The 22,926-nt window shown below is 44.3% G+C and overlaps 2 protein-coding genes across 3 annotated transcripts in view; one reads left to right on the top strand and one right to left on the bottom strand.

Annotated features, from left to right (window-relative positions):
• Positions 1-980, top strand: part of LOC100380863 (SLIT-ROBO Rho GTPase-activating protein 3) — a 31,012-nt gene extending 30,032 nt beyond the window's left edge. For both annotated transcript variants that reach the window (XM_082970143.1, XM_082970142.1), the window contains exons 22-23: positions 1-6; positions 244-980. The exon at positions 1-6 is cut by the window's left edge and continues 85 nt beyond it. In XM_082970143.1, the coding sequence (XP_082826269.1) occupies positions 1-6; positions 244-435 (198 nt within the window). In that variant the 3' untranslated portion in view covers positions 436-980. The remainder of the gene's footprint in view (positions 7-243) is intronic.
• A 51-nt stretch (positions 981-1,031) lies between these two features.
• On the bottom strand, positions 1,032-9,541 carry dclk3 (doublecortin-like kinase 3). The gene is made up of 6 exons (XM_045709219.2): positions 9,202-9,541; positions 7,826-7,957; positions 6,356-7,693; positions 6,073-6,205; positions 3,473-3,640; positions 1,032-3,293 (listed from the first exon to the last, which is right to left on the bottom strand). The coding sequence occupies exons 1-6, from the start codon at positions 9,391-9,393 to the stop codon at positions 1,330-1,332; spliced, it is 3,927 nt and encodes a 1,308-aa protein (XP_045565175.2). The 5' UTR covers positions 9,394-9,541; the 3' UTR covers positions 1,032-1,329.
• Positions 9,542-22,926: the final 13,385 nt, after the last annotated feature.

The following is a 22,926-nucleotide window of genomic DNA, read 5'->3' as shown; positions in this document are numbered from 1 at the left end:
AGACCGGTGGGTGGAGATTAAGTCATTTTTGGGGACTCGCCCTTGAGACAGCTGAAATGAAATACATTGAAAGTAATTTAGTGCAAATAGTCAATTTGAAGCATTGCAGATGTTTAATTTGGAGCTAGATGTGGCTAGATACTGTACGTCTAAGACACTGAAGCATTGCAGATGTTTAATTTGGAGCTAGATGTGGCTGGATACTGTACGTCTAAGACACTGAAACGTCTCTCTCTCTTTCAGGACATCAGTAAACAGATGAGCTCTGTATTCAAGGAGCTTCTCTCTCGCCAGCCGTCCCTGCATCCTGCTGCAACCCAGCCACCTCCCTCCTCTTCCTCCTCCTCTTCATCCCTCTCCTCCTCTCTCCCAGGAGGCAGGAAAGTGGGGTTCAGCCTCAGGGGGCGGGCTCTCTTCAGACCAGCGGACCAATAGGAGGACTGAAGCAGAATTATAATAATGATGATTTATTTTTCTGACACGTTTGTGTGTGATATGATATTAGTGTGTGATGATGTTTGTGTGTGATATTGCTAGTCTTTTACACCTGTCTCAGTGCTGTCTATCGTTCTCTATTAGAACAAGGATGGGTTTGGTTTCCAATAACTCAGGGCTGGGGTAACTTACCTATTTCTGTGGTAAATTGTTTTTAAACTTGATAAACACTCATTTAAACCACTTAGTAAGAGTATAACAACTTACTTCTTAATTATAATACTGGAAACTGGGTCCAATAGCATATCCAAGATGGCCTCCACACCAGATCCTGGGATGCTGGTTAAACTGTGAAAATGATTCTTTCCACCACTCTAGTAATTCTAACTCTATGGTCTGAGGGGCTTTGTTCACTCTAGTCATTATATTTCTATGGATGCAACCCTCCTCCCTCTTCCCTGGACCACTGTTGATGATGTCACTGGAATAGCTGTATTAAAATACTTCTGTGGTAAAATGAATAAATAATAAATATTAGATTCTGATTGGCTGGTCTGTTGTTATCGGTTGTCATACATCACAACGTCAATCAAAAGTCAGTTCAAAGTTATTTATTGTTAGTGGAATACAAAGAGGAAGTGTGTGTAATAGACACATTGTCAGAAAAAAACATGTATTGAAACTATTAGAGTTATCTGTTATGCTAGATAATGTACTGAACTAAATACTACAACCTAAATGGTAAAGTTGTTGATGACTATTTTATTGGAGTGGAACTGAACATCAGTGTATGACAATTTGTGAGTTCCAGATACACAAATCCTGAACAGGGTCTGTGCAGAATACCAGATCTTTTCAATTCCTGGAGAAGCATTTAAAGTTTCAGGAACCCCATCAATCAGGAGGATGGGTTGAGGGGAAGTGGGGCTTGGGTGCTGCTGTTGAGGGGTGGGACACTGCTGGTGGATGTGTGGTGTGCTGGGACTGGGTGGGTTTTCGGCTGGGAATGGGTGGGTGTTGGGAGGGAGGTAGGGTGGGTGGAGGGAGGGAGGCTGGGTAGAGTGGGAGGGCAGATTGAGGGGTTCTGCCAGGTCGGAGGGAGCTGGGTTTGGGTGTTGCTGTGGATAGGATGGAGGGTGGGGAAATTGGGTGGGGGGGTTGAGAGGTGCTACTGCTGTGGGGCTGGGGGGGGGTTGATGGGTCCTGCTGGGTGGTGGAGTGAGGAGATGGGGCTGGCTGGGTGGTGGAGTGAGGAGATGGGGCTGGCTGGGTGCTGGAGTGAGGAGATGGGGCTGGCTGGGTGCTGGAGTGAGGAGATGGGGCTGGCTGGGTGGTGGAGTGAGGAGATGGGGCTGGCTGGGTGCTGGAGTGAGGAGATGGGGCTGGCTGGGTGCTGGAGTGAGGAGATGGGGCTGGCTGGGTGCTGGAGTGAGGAGATGGGGCTGGCTGGGTGCTGGAGTGAGGAGATGGGGCTGGCTGGGTGGTGGAGTGAGGAGATGGGGCTGGCTGGGTGGTGGAGTGAGGAGATGGGGCTGGCTGGGTGCCGGAGTGAGGAGATGGGGCTGGCTGGGTGGTGGAGTGAGGAGATGGGGCTGGCTGGGTGGTGGAGTGAGGAGATGGGGCTGGCTGGGTGCCGGAGTGAGGAGATGGGGCTGGCTGGGTGGTGGAGTGAGGAGATGGGGCTGGCTGGGTGGTGGAGTGAGGAGATGGGGCTGGCTGGGTGGTGGAGTGAGGAGATGGGGCTGGCTGGGTGGTGGAGTGAGGAGATGGGGCTGGCTGGGTGCCGGAGTGAGGAGATGGGGCTGGCTGGGTGCCGGAGTGAGGAGATGGGGCTGGCTGGGTGCTGGAGTGAGGAGATGGGGCTGGCTGGGTGCCGGAGTGAGGAGATGGGGCTGGCTGGGTGGTGGAGTGAGGAGATGGGGCTGGCTGGGTGCCGGAGTGAGGAGATGGGGCTGGCTGGGTGCCGGAGTGAGGAGATGGGGCTGGCTGGGTGCCGGAGTGAGGAGATGGGGCTGGCTGGGTGGTGGAGTGAGGAGATGGGGCTGGCTGGGTGCCGGAGTGAGGAGATGGGGCTGGCTGGGTGGTGGAGTGAGGAGATGGGGCTGGCTGGGTGCCGGAGTGAGGAGATGGGGCTGGCTGGGTGGGTGGGTGGTGCGCTGGGGGGATTGGGTGTGGTGGTCGCTGTTGGTCTGGGGTTGGTACTGGTCCGTGGTGTTCTGTAGTGGTCTGTGCTGGTCGGGACTGGCCTGTGGTTGGACTCTGTACTGGTCTGTAGTGTTCTGTACTGGTCTTTGCTGGGCTCTGCTGGTTTGCACTGATCGGTTCATGTCTGTGTTGGACTTTGCTCGGCTGTGCTGGGCTCTGCTGGTCAGCACTGATCTGTGTTGGTCTGTACTGGTCAGTAGTGGTCTGTGTTGGTCTGTACTGGTCAGTAGTGGTCTGTGTTGGTCTGTACTGGTCAGTAGTGCTCTGTGTTGGTCTGTACTGGTCAGTAGTGGTCTGTGTTGGCCTGTACTGGTCAGTAGTGGTCTGTGTTGGTCTATACTGGTCAGTAGTGGTCTGTGTTGGTCTGTACTGGTCAGTAGTGGTCTGTGTTGGTCTGTACTGATCAGTAGTGGTCTGTGTTGGTCTATACTGGTCAGTAGTGGTCTGTGTTGGTCTGTACTGGTCAGTAGTGGTCTGTGTTGGTCTGTACTGGTCACTAGTGGTCTGTGTTGGTCTATACTGGTCAGTAGTGGTCTGTGTTGGTCTGTACTGGTCAGTAGTGGTCTGAATCCAGGGGTGCATCAGAGTCTGAACTGCCGTCAGTCTTTCTGTTGGATCCACCTGCAGCAAGGCTCTCACCAGGCCTCGCGCTCCTACACACACACACATACACACACAGGGTACAATATGTGTGAGCATGTGTGTGTATACGTGTGTGTGTGTGTGTGTGTGTGTGTGTGTGTGTGTGTGTGTGTGTGTGCGCGTGCATGTGTGTTTGTACAAGCATGTGTGTATGTGCCTACTTATGTCTATAACCATGTGTGTGTCTCACCGTCTGAGATGTCATCCCAGTAAGGTGACAGGAAGGTGAGGTGAGCCTCTCTGATCATCTGGAACAACTCCCCTTGGTCTCGGTCTCTGCTCCGGAACGGAGGGAATCCACAGAGAAGGACGTACAGTATCACTCCCAATGCCCACAGGTCTACTGGCAGACCATACCCTGCGGAGGGGTGATAGACAGAGGTAGAGGTAAGTGATTGATAGAGTGACAGTGGCGTGTATTCATGGATGCTAAGGGAAGCCAGGCTTCCCCAAAAATGTACAAAAAAAAGAGAAAACCCCCCCATATAAAACAGTTAATCTTTCGCCTGTCTGTGTTTCATACATTTTTTTCAATTCACAAGAGGCTGAATGTATCTCACCGGAGAATGTATCTGAGAGAGCGAAACAGTCCCCTCTCTGTCTCTATATGTGTAGCCCATCTATCTGATGCTGTCTAGTCAGAAAGAGTATGACATTGTTGCCACCCGTTGCATTGAATGCAAGGGAAGCCAGAGAGCATTTGGCCTCCCTTGATAAAAAAAAAAAAAATATATATATATATATATATATATATATATATATATATATATATATATATATATATATATATATATAAATAAAATAACAGCCAATCAGTGTTGAGCTAAACTGAGTGAGCTCAACTTTGAATGGTCCTGGTGCACCAAAAAAAAGTGTAAAGGGAAGCCAGTTTGGATTTGGCTTCACACCATTCACATCACATCAAAAGCAGAACTCATTTACAGAAAAAAAATTGAATTGTTGCATCTCATTGTCTTCTGGTGGCTAGCTAGCTAAAATAATCCCTTTCCTAAATTAGCCATGGAAGGAGATAAGGATTTAGACTTGTGGTTTTACTTAATTCTGATCCAACCATTAATTCATACATTATGCCCCTGGCCTGAGAGGATGGAAGTTCAATATGTAGCTATATGTAGAAGGCTAATGTTAACTAGCTAGCCTGGCGCATCGTTGCCCATGAAAGGAAGTTAGGCTAGCGAGCAAGCATTTTAGCCAGGTAGCCTAGGATAACAAAAGCTAAAAGAGTGTACTGTATGACAGTCATAGACCGTTTCGGCAACATGAAAGAGAGGAGGATGTCATTGGTGTTTCTATACAAGTAGGGTGAGTCAATATGTTTTTCTACTTGCACGCATGCACACACACACACACACACACACACACACACACACACACACACACACACACACACACACACACACACACACACACACACACACACACACACACACATCAGTACCATGGACAGCCACATCATATTTAGTTTACGTTGGTTGGATTAAATTGTTTTTGGTATATTTTAGTTTTAAACTAAGCATAGGGGATTTGATGATGTTGAAATGTTGAAGTTGAAATGGTGCTGGAATAGTGGAGGCAGCTCCTGTTTTCTTTGCGACTTGCGGTAACTCTCCGTGGTTATAAATCAATAGTTGTTTAGTGGTCAGAAAATGTTGGAAACATTGAGCAAAGTTACATGCACACAATAATACGATTATTGAGGATAGGTTAATATAATAGTTTGTTTAAAACGTTTACATACTTTGAAAGAATAACGATTTCTCTAACGATTTCTCTAACGATTTCTCTCACTTCACTCGTCCATTTTAGGGAAGCTTGCGCTACCCGTTGCTGGCAAATGTGCAGATCAAATACACCACTGGGATGCCGATTAAGCTGTTTATGTGTCCTTGTCACGTCCTGACCAGTAAAAGAGGTTATTTGTTATTGTAGTTTGGTCAGGACGTGGCAGGTGTGTGTTTGTTTTGTGTTGTCAGGGTTTTTGGGCAGTGTTCTATGTTTTGTATTTCTATGTTCTATTTTCTAGTTATTCTATTTCTATGTTTAGTTTATTGTTTTGACCTTCAATTGGTGGCAGCTGTTCCTCGTTGCCTCTAATTGAAGGTCCTATTTAGTAGGGGTTTTTCATGGGGTTTTTGTGGGCAGTTGTTTCTTGTTTAGCTGTGTGCTAAACAAGGACTGTTTTCGTTGTTCTTTTTGTTCAGTGTTCATTTATTTAATAAAGAAGAAAGTGAGCATTCACATCCCCGCTGAATTTTGGTCCAATCACTACGACGGCCGTGACAGTCCTAATAATTCAAAAGATTGCACACAAAACCAGGTGTTTTAATTGGTACATGCTTACTTCGATTATGACCTTACGCTGATTAAGATAAGCAGAGTAAGGTGTTTACATGACTAATGCCATACTCAGCCTACTGCCATAATACATTTAATATGGAATTATTAGTGTGCATGTTAACGTACTCATTAACTTGCTTGACCATGCTGTAGGTCATTTTACTGTGTGTTACATGCAAAATGGTGGGTTTGTGGACTTCACCGGACAGATGTTGCTCTCCGGTTTTGTGATGAAACAAAGGTGTGCTTGAGTTTATTCTGCCACTGTGTCTTCTTATTGTCTCAGTCTTAGGCCTATATATCACAGTGTCAAGGCATATGAACTAATAGGTTATAGAGCAAACATCGCAATTGTCACAACACAGGCACAGCTACTGTAGAGTGATAGGTAGTGATAGATAAAGGTAGAAATAAAGTGATAGACATAGTCACCTGTCTCTGAGAGGATCTCCGGGGCGACATAGGTGGGAGTTCCACACACAGTGAAGATGGGTTCTGTTACAACCATGGCCAGTCCAAAATCACCCAGCTTCAACCTACTGACACCATGACTACTGCACTCCACCTAGAAGAGAGAGGGAGGGGGAGAGAGAGAGGGGGAGAGAGCAGCAGGGAGAGAGTGGGTTACAGAGATAGATGCTTGGAATGCTTGTATTCACACACACACACGCACCTGCACAGACACACAGACACACACACACACCCTCTCCCTCACCAGTAGGTTTTCAGGTTTCAGATCTCTGTGTACTATGGTCTTGCTGTGGATGTATCTCAGAGCCTCGCTGACGTCACACACCATCAGCCCTGCCTCCTCTTCCGGAAACTTCCCACGGACCGCGATTGCCTCAAACAGGTCGCCCCCGGCAACCATCTCCATGACGAGATAGGAGTGTGTGTGTGTGTGGTGGTGTGTGAAGAGGCGAACCACGCGGGGGTGTGACAGGCTACCCAGAAGGCTCAGCTCATTCTGCATCATGTGCTCTCGGCCAATGAGCTTTGAGTGCTCCACAATCTTCACAGCGAAGGCTTCCCCATTGTCGCGCCGATGACACTCGTGCACAACAGCAAAGTTCCCGTCTCCGACCACGCGTCCAATGTCATAGCAACGCTCAATGTCTGACAGGGTGACATCACTACCATCAAATGGGAGGTCAAATATCACTTCCTGTTTAGTCCTCGCCTCTTCCTGTTTAGAAGCTGAGGATGAAGGTTCTGATTGGCTGAAGGACTCCTGCTCAAGCCTGCAGATTGGTCCAGTGTGGAGTGGGGTGGGACCGACGTGAGGTTTCTCTACTTCCTGGTTGTTTGGTCCGTTTCCTGTTTGCTTCCTGGTCACGGGAGGAAGTGGAGCCCTCCCTGCTCTCGGATTGGGTCCTTCAGAAGGCTTACAGTTCCTGCAGAGTGGAGGAGGGGGCGTGTCTAGCTCCTCTCCTAGCTCCTCCTCCTGGGTGGAGGGACCTATCGGTGAGGAGAGAATCTCTCTGGCTGCAACTTTCACTTTGACCCTCTGAAGGTGATTGGCGGGGTGAGAGGGGTGTGTGGAGTGTTGGTTAGAATGCGTGTTAGGGTGTGTATGTGTGTGCGCATCCGTGTCGAGGTGTGTGTGAATAGGATGTATGGGCTGTCTAGTTGGGTGTTTGTTTTTGTGTGTGGAGCGCCTGTTTGGGTGTGTATTGTGGTGTGTCAGTGTTTTTGGGTGTGTATTGGGTTGTGTCAGTGTGTCTTGGTGAGTATGTGTGTGTGTGTCCAGGTGGCATCCCTGTGTGTATGTAACACTGTATGTCTGTGTGTTCGTGTCGAGGCTTGTGTGTGTATCCTTGTCAGGGTGTGTGTGTATGTCTGTCCCCTCGCTGTATCCGCTGTCGGCCTTGGCAGCTTTATCAGGTGAAGGTTGTAACCTCCTCTCCCAGGCCCGGAGTGCGTCGTTGCGGTAACAGGAATGTTGTGGAAACAGCTCCTCCAGGGCCTCCTCGACACTCCGGAGCTCTGGACGAGACTTTCCCAATGCCAGGAACGCTGCTTCGCCACGGAAGAAATCACACACACCCCGCACCTGGAGGGTTAGACACAAACACCTGGATTTAGAGGTGTGTTGTTGTGTGTGTGTGTGTGTGTGTGTGTGTGTGTGTGTGTGTGTGTGTGTGTGTGTGTGTGTGTGTGTGTGTGTGTGTGTGTGTGTAGTTACCTCTCGTGCGTGTGGTGTGTAGAGGCGTGTGACTCTGGCCCTGTGCCAGCGAGGGAACCCTAGCGCCTCGGAGATGTCCAATAGAAGCTGCTCGTACGAGACCACGCTCCTACGGTTCAACAGCAATGTCACCTGACCAGGCATAAATATGATGTCATCAAGAAACCATGAAGTACTGAACATGTGGGAGTCAAGCCAACCATATCATTATAATTGAATAAAATGTAATTGAAGCCAACCATATCATTATAATTGAATAAAATGTAATTGAAGCCAACCATATCATTATAATTGAATAAAATGTAATTGAAGCCAACCGTATCATTATAATTGAATAAAATGTAATTGAAGCCAACCATATCATTATAATTGAATAAAATGTAATTGAAGCCAACCATATCATTATAATTGAATAAAATGTAATTGAAGCCAAACATATCATTATAATTGAATAAAATGTAATTGAAGCCAACCATATCATTATAATTGAATAAAATGTAATTGAAGCCAACCATATCATTATAATTGAATAAAATGTAATTGAAGCCAACCATATCATTATAATTTAATAAAATATCATTGAAGTCAACCATATCATTATAATTGAATAAAAAATCATTGAAGCCAACCATATCATTATAATTGAATAAAAAATCATTGAAGCCAACCATATCATTATAATTGAATAAAATGTAATTGAAGCCAACCATATCATTATAATTTAATAAAATGTAATTGAAGCCAACCATATCATTATAATTGAATAAAATATCATTGAAGCCAACCATATCATTATAATTGAATAAAAAATCATTGAAGCCAACCATATCATTATAATTGAATAAAATGTCATTGAAGCCAACTTCTTCTGTTATGAATCAGTGTCACGTCCTGACCAGTAAAAGAGGTTATTTGTTATTGTAGTTTGGTCAGGACGTGGCAGGGGTGTGTTTGTTTTGTTTTGTCGGGGTTTTTGGGTTGTGTTCTATGTTTTGTATTTCTATGTTCTATTTTCAATTTTTTTCTATTTCTACGTCTAGTTTATTGTTTTGACCTTCAATTGGAGGCAGCTGTTCCTCGTTGCCTCTAATTGAAGGTCCTATTTAGTAGGGGTGTTTTTTCTATGGGATTTGTGGGTAGTTGTTTCCTGACAAGACTGTTTTCGTTGTTCTTTTTGTTCAGTGTTCATTTATTTAATAAAAGAAGATAATGAGCATTCACATTCCCGCTGAGTTTTGGTCCAATCCATACGACGCCTGTGACAATCAGGTGTGTTAATGCAGGAATGGAACAAAATCCTGCAGACCTAGTAGCTCTCCAGAAAGAGGGTTGGTTACTTCTTTGTAATCATTAATCATTTCATTCTGGACCGTTACCTTCCTGAGGGTGCTGTGACCGCATGGTCGGACCACAGTGACCAAGCGTGGTCGCTCGGCACTCTGCTCAGCATGACGAGTGTGGAAGACTGGAAAAGGAGGAGGGAGATGGGTCCTAGTGGCTGTAGGGAGGGGGTCAAGGTGGGGGAGGGGGACAGAGGGCCAGGCCTGAGGGTGGGGAATACCCCCCATACGTTTACAGAGGGAGGAATCTGAGAGAGATGGGGGGAGAGAGGATGGTAGGGAGGCAGGGAGAGACAGAAATGAAAGATGTGGGGAAAGGGGTGAGAAAGAGAGGGAGCCGGAAAAGGCGGTAAACAGTGTAGGGTTGAGAGAGAGAGAGAGAGAGAGAGAGATGAAAGAATCAACGGGTTAGTTAGATAAGTTAGTTGAGACGATTTCTTTCCACTTTCCAAATTTGTCATCATCAACTGTCTGTATAGGTCAACTGGGTTATTGCTTTTCCTTAGATAAGCAAGGAAGAAACATGATGCGTGGTCCTCATCGTGTATGTATGAGTGTGTGTCTTAAGGAAGCGTTAATAATTTAGGCAGGAGAGCGGGGCACTCAAAGAATCTCATGCAGTCCATGGAAAAGACTCAAATCTGATCAGCCGGATTTGTTTACACACACACACACACCACACACACACACACACACACACACACACACACACACACACACACACACACACACACACACACACACACACACACACACACACACACACACACACACACTACAACAAAAGCGTGGCCTAGTTCTTTCCTGAAACTGCATGATTAATGAAGCATTAGACACAGTGTCAAAGTTGAAGATTCACTTTCAGACACACACACACACACACACACACACACACACACACACACACACACACACACACACACACACACACACACACACACACACACACACCTGTGTTGTCCATGGAGTTGGAGAGGAGGTACGGGATCCCTCCCTGACACACACCCCATCCAGTAAGTACCATGAACCTATTTTACCCATTTAACAAGGCTATCCCAAAAATTCACCATCTCCCACCAAGCTACAAAACACTGTCAGCTTTTCACTGAGGCAGATCCTAACCTATAAACAATCACCTGATAAAAATAACTCTAACACAACAATAAGAACAAGGCCAAAGCGCTGAGGTTTATGCACAGATGAAGCCACAACAGCGACCAGAATCCAAGATACAGTTGTATCTGTATCTTGATCATTCTTCATGGGATGAGCCTCACAATTTGCTACTTTTTGTTAACATTAAAAAAATCTATATATTTTTCTAAAATACAGAAGAAATAAGACTAAACAATATATATATATTTGAGAGAAATGATCATTTTTACTTTTAAAGCATGAAGATAGTGTTTTCACCTCTTGACTGACATGCCGCTCTCCATCTCGTGCCTGGCGCCGCGTAACCGCATCCGAACCGTTGTTTCCACACGGGCGTCATAGCCTACCTGTTCACTTCTAGCGCAATCATTAGGAGTTTCAGTTGGACATTTCTTTACCGGCAGCGGTGGCCATTATTTCAATGTAATATCGTCTTCCTTTTCCGTTTTTGGAAGAGAGATGAGGGATAGGGCTACAATAGTTGACTGGATGCGCGCGTTGAGCCGCTTTGACCAGAACATAGAAGGAAGACCAGGGTTGCTACGGGTGCGCGTGGGAGGAGTCCAGTTGTGCAACTTAAAACGCTCTCTCGAAAGTTATAAGAAAGGGAAGGCAGGCAGGCAGGGACAACCGAAACCTGTGCGTCGAATGGGATGTTAGCCTACATAACAACAACACTGCCGCCAAACCGGGACGGTAACAATAACAAGGTGAGTCCATGTGATCATTGCCGGGATAACGGGAGAGATGCGTCACCGCTCTGGCACAGTTAGAGCCCGTTTCCAAACAGCCCCGGAGCCCCCCCGGGAGTGTTTCTTGGTAGTCTGTAACAAATCTACTTTGAAACAACAGTATACACTTCACACACATGGTTATGGGGTTAAACAAAAGAAGACACCTGTACCATGTTATGATATGTATTACATTTTGAGTTTGCATATCTCAATATTACACTTAAAATATACATCACAGAAGATTGAAATAGAACAAAACCGTTTGAAATGGAAACACCGGATTTTCAGCAGCTTTAAAAAAAATAATGTTTATTCGTTTTTTTTCAATTGCTAACATGCATTGGTCAAAACTGAAGTCACATTGTCAAAACTGTTCACACAGTCAGCAAAACAGAAGTGTATGTTGACCAAACTGTGAATAATTTTTCATTGTTTTCACACAAAATGCATTCAATGACCACATTCTTCGAAATCCATGAACTCCTTTCTCATTCATACTCCACCACCTGCAAAACGATATATTTGCAGCACATGTTTTGAAATGCTAACACACTGTTTCCAAAACTGTTAAAAACACATTCAAAACAGAATGAAATCGCTAGGACTCATTTTTCAATACTTAGGTCACTTTTTCAAAACTCTTCACACAGTGAGCACAACAGCAGTCTATCTGGGCTAAACTATGGATCATTTTTCATTGCTTTGGCACAAAATGCATTCAATGACTACATCTTTCAAATTTCATGAATTATTTTCTCACTCAGACACAACCACCACCAAAACTCTACTCAGGCCAATTTGCACATGTTTACATACTCTTTTAAAAACTGTTAAGTTTAAGTTCAAAACCTAAAATAACACAAAATTGAATATGACAGCAATTATGCTACATTTCTACAGTAATACCGTATTGAAATATATTCCAAATCTAAAAAATGAAATACTATCAAAACAATTAGACCAACTATAGCTGATTCCCATTGTAGCTGAACAACGACCCAGGTGTTTGTCTTTCAATTTCATTACTATCTATACAAAAGGGGACATCTTAGGAATAATGCTGTACTGTAATGTAAACATGGAACCAGCCAGAGATAGAGAAGTGGCTGACAGAGGAAGAAGAGTGGCTGGGAGAGGGAGAGGCAGAGGAGTATGTATGCGTGGTGGAAGAAAACTGAGAGGAAGATCAAGAGCTGTAGTCTCAGATGAGATTAGGGCTACTATAATTGATCATGTAATAAATCATGGTCTATCAATGAGAGAGGCTGGTCTGAGAGTGCAGCCAAATCTGCAACGCTCAACAGTGGCATCTATTGTGAGAAATTTCCGGGAAAACAACAGGTAAGATGTGCATTCTGAAAGGGCATCTGACTGAACTGCACATTACAGAAGTAAATTGAGCAAAGCCTCCAAAACCACTTATGTGTAATTGTTTTTGTATTTCTGCATAGGACCCACAGGTGGGAGAGGTAGGATTTTCACTGCTGTGCAGGAAACTGCAATCGTTGATATGGTCATCAGAAACTATGGCATAAAACTCACAGAGATTCGGGACAGAGTGTTGGCAGACAACATTACATTTGGAAATATTCACAATGTAAGCAAAACAAATATTTCTAGAGTCCTGAAACAACATCAAGTCAGGATGAAGCAGTTGTACACTGTCCCCTTTGACAGGAACTCTGAACGAGTCAAGCAACTCAGGAACCAATATGTCCAGGTAAAATGACTATAAAATACACAACTGGTTTTGAACTAAACCAAACAGGGCAGGGGCACACAATGACATGTTTTTAGGTATAATGTAAACTACCATAATAGCCTAACTCTTATGTTGCCTTGTGGATTTATTTTAGAGAGTCATGTCCCGTGTAGCTCAGTTGGTAGAGCATGGTGTTTGCAGGGTTGTGGGTTCGATTCCCACGGGGGACCAGTACGGAGAAAACATTTAATGAAATGTATGCATTCACTACTGTAAGTCGCTCTGGATAAGAGTGTCTGCTAAATGACTAAAATGTAAAATGTAATGGAGATTGAAGCCAGGCAAACACACCACATATTCATCTTTGTGGATGAGGCTGGTTTCAACTTGGCCAAAACACGGCGGCGAGGAAGGAATGTGATTGGGAAAAGAGCCACAGTGGATGTCCCGGGCCAGAGGGGTGCCAACAACACAATGTGTGCAGCAGTATCCTCTGATGGATTTCTGTTACACAAACCGCTAATTGGACCATACAACACCGAGCGTCTCATTTCATTCCTGGATGATCTCTATGGAAGGGTTGTGCCAGGTGAGGAAAGGGTTGCAGTGACATCGGCCAACGTTTGTAATTGTATGGGACAATGTGGCATTTCACCACTCCCGTGCAGTCACAGAGTGGTTTGCAGCCCATCCTAAGATGGTGTCACTTTTCCTCCATTCATCAACCCCATAGAGGAATTATTTTCCTCATGGAGGTGTGTCACGATCTTGGAAATGAGCGGACCAAGGCGCAGCGTAAGTATAGTTCCACATATTTATTTAAGTGAAACTAACAAAACAAAATAACAACACTTGCAACAACCGTGAGGACGTAGTGCCCAAACACACTAACAAACAATCAATATCCCACAAAACACAGGTGGGGAAATAGCTACCTAAATATGATCCCCAATCAGAGGCAACGATAAACAGCTGCCTCTAATTGGGAACCATATTAGCACCAACATAGAAATAGACATACTAGATCACCCCCTAGTCACGCCCTGACCTACTACACCATAGAGAACCAAGGGCTCTCCATGGTCAGGGCGTGACAAGGTGGAAGGTTTATGACCACCATCCACATGATCAAATGTCCGTCCTGGACGCAATGAATGCTGAATGCCTGGACATATCTGCAGAAGATTGCCAGGGATGGACCAGGCATGCCAAAAGATAATTTCCTAGGTGTATTGCCCAAGATGACATAAGATGTGATGTGGATGAGAACCTGTGGCCAAATGCAGAAGACAGGGTTGACTAGCATTGCTACTGTATCTGTATCGGTAGATGGTGTATATACAAATTCTTATATTTTGGAATCACTCAATGCCAAAAATGACATATTGAAGCATATTGCATCATGTCTGATTCATTCCTGTAACATATACTGCAGTGAATTATAAACAGTAGAGAGGTGTCATTCTTGTTTTGTAAAAACATTTTACAAAAGAAAACATTGTGTAATGCTACCTGTTGTTAGTGTTTTTAGGTCGTTGTTTTATGAGTGACAGTGTGCTTGTTGGGTGACAACCTTTGCTACTGTTATGGAAGAATGAGTTGATTTGAGACATGTATGAAGTGTTTTGGGAGTTTTAGTGCATTTTGGATGTGAAATGAACTGCTGTACCAAGCTGAAAGTTGGTTAGGAGAACTGTGTGAAGAGTTTTGAAAAGTGATTGCAATTTCAGCTGTTAGCCTACCCAAGTGTCCTGTTTTTAGTCTCGTTACCAAACAGACAAAAGAGGATGGCTTAGGAATGGTTTAGTTTGGAAACATGTATCAAAGAAGACAGGTTGGTGGGGAAAGAAGAGTGGCAGGGAGAGGGAGAATGCTTGGAGGACAAAGGAGAGGAAGACTAAGAGCTGGGGGTCTCTGATGAGAATAGGGCCACAATTATTGACCATGTTGTAAACCATGGTCTCTTTTTGAGAGAGGCCGGTTTAAGGGTGCAACCAAATCTGCAGCATTCAACAGTTGCATCAAAAGTACACATTTTCCGTCAAAACAACAGGTGAGATGTGCATCCTTCAAGGTGCACCTGTGTAACGATCATGTTGTTTAATCAGCTTCTTGATATGCCACACCTGTCAGATGGATGGATTATCTTGGCAAAGGAGAAATGCTCACTAACAGGGATGTAAACACATTTGTGCCCAACATTTCAAAACGTTGAAAGTTTCTTCAAGTGCAGTCGCAAAAAAGCGCTATGATTAAACTGGCTCTCATTAGGACCGCCACAGGAAAGGAAGACCCAGAGTTACCTTTGCTGCAGAGGATGAGTTCATTAGAGTTACCAGCCTCAGAAATTGCAGCCCAAATAAATGCTTCACACAGAGTTCAAGTAACAGACACATCTCAACATCAACTGTTCAGAGGAGACTGTGTGAATCAGGCCTTCATGGTCGAATTGCTGCAAAGAAACCACTACTAAAGGACACCAATAAGAAGAAGAGACTTGCTTGGGCCAAGAAACACGAGCAATGGTTCCCACCATGAAGCATGGAGGAGGTGGTGTTATTGTGTGGGGGTGCTTTACTGGTGACACTGTCTGTGATTTATTTAGAATTCAAGGCACACTTAACCAGCATGGCTACCACAGCATTCTGCAGCAATACGCTATCCCATCTGGTTTGCGCTTAGTGGGACTATCATTTGTTTTTCACCAGGACAATGACCCAACACACCTCCAGGCTGTGTAAGGGCTATTTGAACAAGAAGGAGAGTGATGGAGTGTTGCATCAGATGACCTGGCCTCAACAATCCCCCGACCTCAACCCAATTGAGATTGTTGGGATGAGTTGGACCGCTTAGTGAAGGAAAAGCAGCCAACAAGTGCTCAGCATATGTGGGAACTCCTTCAAGACTGTTAGAAAAGCATTCCAGGTGAAGCTGGTTGAGAGAATGCCAAGAGTGTGCAAAGCTTTCATCAAGGCAAAGGGTAGCTACTTTGAAGAATCTAAAATATCAAATATGTTTTGATTTGTTTGACACTTTTTTGGTTACTACATGATTCCATATGTATTATTTCATAGTTTTGACGTCTTCACTGTTATTCTACAATGTAGAAAATAGTAGAAATTAAGACAAATCCTTGAATGAGTAGGTGTGTCCAAACTTTTGACTGGTACTCTACATATTTTACATACTTGATTATATTGTACATGTTTATTTACCTGTATTGCTACACTTTGCACTTCAAAGTAAATCTCAGCTCTGTTAAAAGTACGTTCAAGAAAAACAATTGTATTTATCCTAGTGATTATGGAGTACCATTTAAACAAAGTAGTATGCACCATCTACCTTCGACAGCTTTATAGCAAAAAACTAAAATGTATTTATGTGTGTCACCAGGTTCACAGCCTTTTGTAGTTAAGATTCCCAAGTAATAATTAGTTGAAACAACTAGACTTGTGGTTGTTTTTTTACAGTGTAGCCCTACACAGTTGGTGAAAACAAATTCATAGGAATTTCTTTGATTTGAACATTTCTGTTTCTGTCCCTCAGGTGTGTGGTGGAGATTCGCTGAGCAGTGAGAGAGAGGGAGGGAGAGATCGAGAGAGAGAGAAACAGAGAGAGGAAGAAAAATAAACTGACAAAGAAATTAAGAAACAAAAACATAGACAGACAGACAGACAGACAGACAGACAGACAGACAGACAGACAGACAGACAGACAGACAAGAGGAGAGAGAGGGGGAGGTGAAAAACAGAAAGAGAGAGTTAGAGTGGTGGTCTCTCTGGTTTCAGGCGTAGCTTAGGTGGAATCCCACTTCTGTCTGGCCCGTCTCTTTGTCCCGCTCTCCCCAAGGGTCCGTCACCATGGTTACTGTTAACACCAGGTCAGTTACCACGGTTACTGCTAACACTGGGTACCCGGCGATGAGTCTCATTCCGGATACTCATCCTGGATCTACTTATCAGATAACAGGATGTATGTGTGTAGGTGGGTTTGTGTGAGTGTGTGTCACAGGAGGCTGCTGAGGGGAGGACGGCTCATAATAATGGCTGAAATGGAGGGAATGGAATGGTATCAAACACGTGGAAACCATGTATTTGATGTTTTCCATACCATATCATACCATTAATTCCGTTACAGCCATTACTATGAGCCTGTCATGAGCCAATCAAGGTGAGCCAATCAAGGAGCCAATCAAGGTGCCACCAGATGCCTTTAGTGTTTGTCAATACCGAGGTAGTGCATGCTGCAGGAGGGGTACGGGTATATGAGGGTCTTGGAGCTTGCCTACATTGGGAATCACCAATACGGGCAGTCTGGCCAGATGTGAATTCTGTTGTTGATTTCTCCAAGCAGAAAGTTGTCCTGTTCTGTATGATGATGTCATAATGCTGAGTCCAAGTTAACTATCAGAGGAATGGAACATTGTCTATCTCACCACCAGAGAGCAGAAGACACTCACTGTAGTAGCATACCACTGTTGTAGCACTGTAGAAGCATACCACTGTAGTACCACTGTAGAAGCATACCACTGTAGTAGCACTGTAGTAGCATACCACTGTAGTAGCACTGTAGAAGCATACCACTGTAGTACCACTGTAGTAGCATACCACTGTAGTAGCACTGTAGTAGCATACCACTGTAGTAGCACTGTAGAAGCATACCACTGTAGTAGCACTGTAGTAGCATACCACTGTAGTACCACTGTAGTAGCATACCACTGTAGTAGCACTGTAGTAGCATACCACTGTAGTACCACTGTAGTAGCATACCACTGTGGTACCACTGTAGTAGCATACCACTGTAGTAGCAGAGGAGTAGCATACCACTGTGGTACCACTGTAGTAGCATACCGCTGTAGTACCACTGTAGAAGCATACCACTGTAGTAGCACTGTAGTAGCATACCACTGTGGTACCACTGTAGTAGCATACCACTGTGGTACCACTGTAGTAGCATACCACTGTGGTACCACTGTAGTAGCATACCACTGTAGTAGCACTGTAGAAGCATACCACTGTAGTACCACTGTAGTAGCATACCATTGTAGTATCATACCACTGTAGTACCACTGTAGAAGCATACCACTGTAGTAGCATTCCACTGTAGTACCACTGTAGTACCACTGTAGTAGCATACCACTGTAGTAGCATACTGCTGTAGTACCACTGTAGTACCACTGTAGTAGCATACCACTGTAGTAGCACTGTAGTAGCATACCACTGTAGTATCATACCGCTGTAGTACCACTGTAGTATCATACCACTGTAGTACCACTGTAGTAGCATACCACTGTAGCATCATACCACTGTAGTACCACTGTAGTAGCATACCACTGTAGTATCACTGTAGTAGCATACCACTGTAGTAGCACACCACTGTAGTATCACTGTGGTAGCATACCACTGTAGTATCACTGTAGTAGCATACCACTGTAGTAGCATACCACTGTAGTATCACTGTAGTAGCATACCACTGTAGTAGCATACCACTGTAGTAGCATACCACTGTAGTATCACTGTAGTAGCATAGCACTGTAGTAGCACTGTAGTAGCATACCACTGTTGTAGCACACCACTGTAGTATCACTGTAGTAGCATACCACTGTAGTATCACTGTAGTAGCATACCACTGTAGTATCACTGTAGTAGCATACCACTGTAGTAGCATACCACTGTAGTAGCATACCACTGTAGTATCACTGTAGTAGCATAGCACTGTAGTAGCACTGTAGTAGCATACCACTGTTGTAGCACACCACTGTAGTATCACTGTAGTAGCATACCACTGTAGTATCACTGTAGTAGCATACCACTGTAGTAGCATACCACTGTAGTAGCATACCACTGTAGTATCACTGTAGTAGCATAGCACTGTAGTAGCATAACACAGTAGTAGCACTGTAGTAGCATACCACTGTAGTAGCATACCACTGTAATAGCATACCACTGTAGTATCACTGTAGTAGCATACCACTGTAGTAGCATAGCACTGTAGTAGCACTGTAGTAGCATACCACTGTAGTAGCACTGTAGTAGCATAGCACTGTAGTAGCACTGTAGTAGCATACCACTGTAGTAGCACTGTAGTAGCATACCACTGTAGTATCACTGTAGTAGTATACCACTGTAGTAGCATACCACTGTAGTATCACTGTAGTAGCATACCACTGTAGTAGCATACCACTGTAGTATCACTGTAGTAGCATACCACTGTAGTAGCATACCACTGTAGTAGCACTGTAGTAGCATAGCACTGTAGTAGCACTGTAGTAGCATAGCACTGTAGTAGCACTGTAGTAGCATACCACTGTAGTAGCACTGTAGTAGCATACCACTGTAGTATCACTGTAGTAGCATACCACTGTAGTAGCACTGTAGTAGCATACCACTGTAGTAGCATACCACTGTAGTAGCACTGTAGTAGCATAGCACTGTAGTAGCACTGTAGTAGCATAGCACTGTAGTAGCACTGTAGTAGCATACCACTGTAGTAGCACTGTAGTAGCATACCACTGTAGTATCACTGTAGTAGCATACCACTGTAGTAGCACTGTAGTAGCATACCACTGTAGTAGCATACCACTGTAGTAGCATACCACTGTAGTATCACTGTAGTAGCATACCACTGTAGTAGCATAGCACTGTAGTAGCACTGTAGTAGCATACCACTGTAGTAGCACTGTAGTAGCATAGCACTGTAGTAGCACTGTAGTAGCATACCACTGTAGTAGCACTGTAGTAGCATACCACTGTAGTATCACTGTAGTAGCATACCACTGTAGTATCACTGTAGTAGTATACCACTGTAGTAGCATACCACTGTAGTAGCACTGTAGAAGCATACCACTGTAGTAGCACTGTAGTAGCATACCATTGTAGTATCATACCACTGTAGTACCACTGTAGAAGCATACCACTGTAGTAGCATTCCACTGTAGTACCACTGTAGTACCACTGTAGTAGCATACCACTGTAGTAGCATACTGCTGTAGTACCACTGTAGTACCACTGTAGTAGCATACCACTGTAGTAGCACTGTAGTAGCATACCACTGTAGTATCATACCACTGTAGTACCACTGTAGTAGCATACCACTGTAGTATCATACCACTGTAGTACCACTGTAGTAGCATACCACTGTAGTATCACTGTAGTAGCATACCACTGTAGTAGCATACCGCTGTCGTACCACTGTAGTAGCATACCACTGTAGTATCATACCACTGTAGTACCACTGTAGTAGCATACCACTGTAGTATCATACCACTGTAGTACCACTGTAGTAGCATACCACTGTAGTATCACTGTAGAAGCAGACCACTGTAGTAGCATACCGCTGTAGTACCACTGTAGTACCACTGTAGTATCATACCACTGTAGTACCACTGTAGTAGCATACCACTGTGGTACCACTGTAGTAGCATACCACTGTAGTAGCAGAGGAGTAGCATACCACTGTGGTACCACTGTAGTAGCATACCGCTGTAGTACCACTGTAGAAGCATACCACTGTAGTAGCACTGTAGTAGCATACCACTGTGGTACCACTGTAGTAGCATACCACTGTGGTACCACTGTAGTAGCATACCACTGTGGTACCACTGTAGTAGCATACCACTGTAGTAGCACTGTAGAAGCATACCACTGTAGTACCACTGTAGTAGCATACCATTGTAGTATCATACCACTGTAGTACCACTGTAGAAGCATACCACTGTAGTAGCATTCCACTGTAGTACCACTGTAGTACCACTGTAGTAGCATACCACTGTAGTAGCATACTGCTGTAGTACCACTGTAGTACCACTGTAGTAGCATACCACTGTAGTAGCACTGTAGTAGCATACCACTGTAGTATCATACCGCTGTAGTACCACTGTAGTATCATACCACTGTAGTACCACTGTAGTAGCATACCACTGTAGCATCATACCACTGTAGTACCACTGTAGTAGCATACCACTGTAGTATCACTGTAGTAGCATACCACTGTAGTAGCACACCACTGTAGTATCACTGTGGTAGCATACCACTGTAGTATCACTGTAGTAGCATACCACTGTAGTAGCATACCACTGTAGTATCACTGTAGTAGCATACCACTGTAGTAGCATACCACTGTAGTAGCATACCACTGTAGTATCACTGTAGTAGCATAGCACTGTAGTAGCACTGTAGTAGCATACCACTGTTGTAGCACACCACTGTAGTATCACTGTAGTAGCATACCACTGTAGTATCACTGTAGTAGCATACCACTGTAGTATCACTGTAGTAGCATACCACTGTAGTAGCATACCACTGTAGTAGCATACCACTGTAGTATCACTGTAGTAGCATAGCACTGTAGTAGCACTGTAGTAGCATACCACTGTTGTAGCACACCACTGTAGTATCACTGTAGTAGCATACCACTGTAGTATCACTGTAGTAGCATACCACTGTAGTAGCATACCACTGTAGTAGCATACCACTGTAGTATCACTGTAGTAGCATAGCACTGTAGTAGCATAACACAGTAGTAGCACTGTAGTAGCATACCACTGTAGTAGCATACCACTGTAATAGCATACCACTGTAGTATCACTGTAGTAGCATACCACTGTAGTAGCATAGCACTGTAGTAGCACTGTAGTAGCATACCACTGTAGTAGCACTGTAGTAGCATAGCACTGTAGTAGCACTGTAGTAGCATACCACTGTAGTAGCACTGTAGTAGCATACCACTGTAGTATCACTGTAGTAGTATACCACTGTAGTAGCATACCACTGTAGTATCACTGTAGTAGCATACCACTGTAGTAGCATACCACTGTAGTATCACTGTAGTAGCATACCACTGTAGTAGCATACCACTGTAGTAGCACTGTAGTAGCATAGCACTGTAGTAGCACTGTAGTAGCATAGCACTGTAGTAGCACTGTAGTAGCATACCACTGTAGTAGCACTGTAGTAGCATACCACTGTAGTATCACTGTAGTAGCATACCACTGTAGTAGCACTGTAGTAGCATACCACTGTAGTAGCATACCACTGTAGTAGCACTGTAGTAGCATAGCACTGTAGTAGCACTGTAGTAGCATAGCACTGTAGTAGCACTGTAGTAGCATACCACTGTAGTAGCACTGTAGTAGCATACCACTGTAGTATCACTGTAGTAGCATACCACTGTAGTAGCACTGTAGTAGCATACCACTGTAGTAGCATACCACTGTAGTAGCATACCACTGTAGTATCACTGTAGTAGCATACCACTGTAGTAGCATAGCACTGTAGTAGCACTGTAGTAGCATACCACTGTAGTAGCACTGTAGTAGCATAGCACTGTAGTAGCATACCACTGTAGTAGCACTGTAGTAGCATACCACTGTAGTATCACTGTAGTAGCATACCACTGTAGTATCACTGTAGTAGTATACCACTGTAGTAGCATACCACTGTAGTAGCACTGTAGAAGCATACCACTGTAGTAGCACTGTAGTAGCATACCATTGTAGTATCATACCACTGTAGTACCACTGTAGAAGCATACCACTGTAGTAGCATTCCACTGTAGTACCACTGTAGTACCACTGTAGTAGCATACCACTGTAGTAGCATACTGCTGTAGTACCACTGTAGTACCACTGTAGTAGCATACCACTGTAGTAGCACTGTAGTAGCATACCACTGTAGTATCATACCACTGTAGTACCACTGTAGTAGCATACCACTGTAGTATCATACCACTGTAGTACCACTGTAGTAGCATACCACTGTAGTATCACTGTAGTAGCATACCACTGTAGTAGCATACCGCTGTCGTACCACTGTAGTAGCATACCACTGTAGTATCATACCACTGTAGTACCACTGTAGTAGCATACCACTGTAGTATCATACCACTGTAGTACCACTGTAGTAGCATACCACTGTAGTATCACTGTAGAAGCAGACCACTGTAGTAGCATACCGCTGTAGTACCACTGTAGTACCACTGTAGTATCATACCACTGTAGTACCACTGTAGTAGCATACCACTGTAGTAGCACACCACTGTAGTATCACTGTGGTAGCATACCACTGTAGTATCACTGTAGTAGCATACCACTGTAGTAGCATACCACTGTAGTATCACTGTAGTAGCATACCACTGTAGTAGCATACCACTGTAGTATCACTGTAGTAGCAT

This window comes from Salmo salar, chromosome 27 (assembly GCF_965601325.2).
Source record: "Salmo salar chromosome 27, fSalSal1, whole genome shotgun sequence".
Lineage (NCBI taxonomy): Eukaryota > Metazoa > Chordata > Actinopteri > Salmoniformes > Salmonidae > Salmo > Salmo salar.
This window is presented reverse-complemented; position numbering and strand designations above follow the sequence as displayed.

What these genes read in the sequence shown, in the direction of transcription:
- dclk3 (XM_045709219.2), bottom strand. Translation starts at nt 9,393, where the DNA reads ATGGGGGGTATTCCCCACCCTCAGGCCTGGCCCTCTGTCCCCCTCCCC. An exon ending in TGAAACCTGAAAACCTACTG is followed by an intron (nt 6,206 to 6,355) that starts GTGAGGGAGAGG and finishes TCTCTCTTCTAG; the next exon opens with GTGGAGTGCAGTAGTCATGG. An exon ending in GGAGATCCTCTCAGAGACAG is followed by an intron (nt 3,641 to 6,072) that starts GTGACTATGTCT and finishes ACCCCTCCGCAG; the next exon opens with GGTATGGTCTGCCAGTAGAC.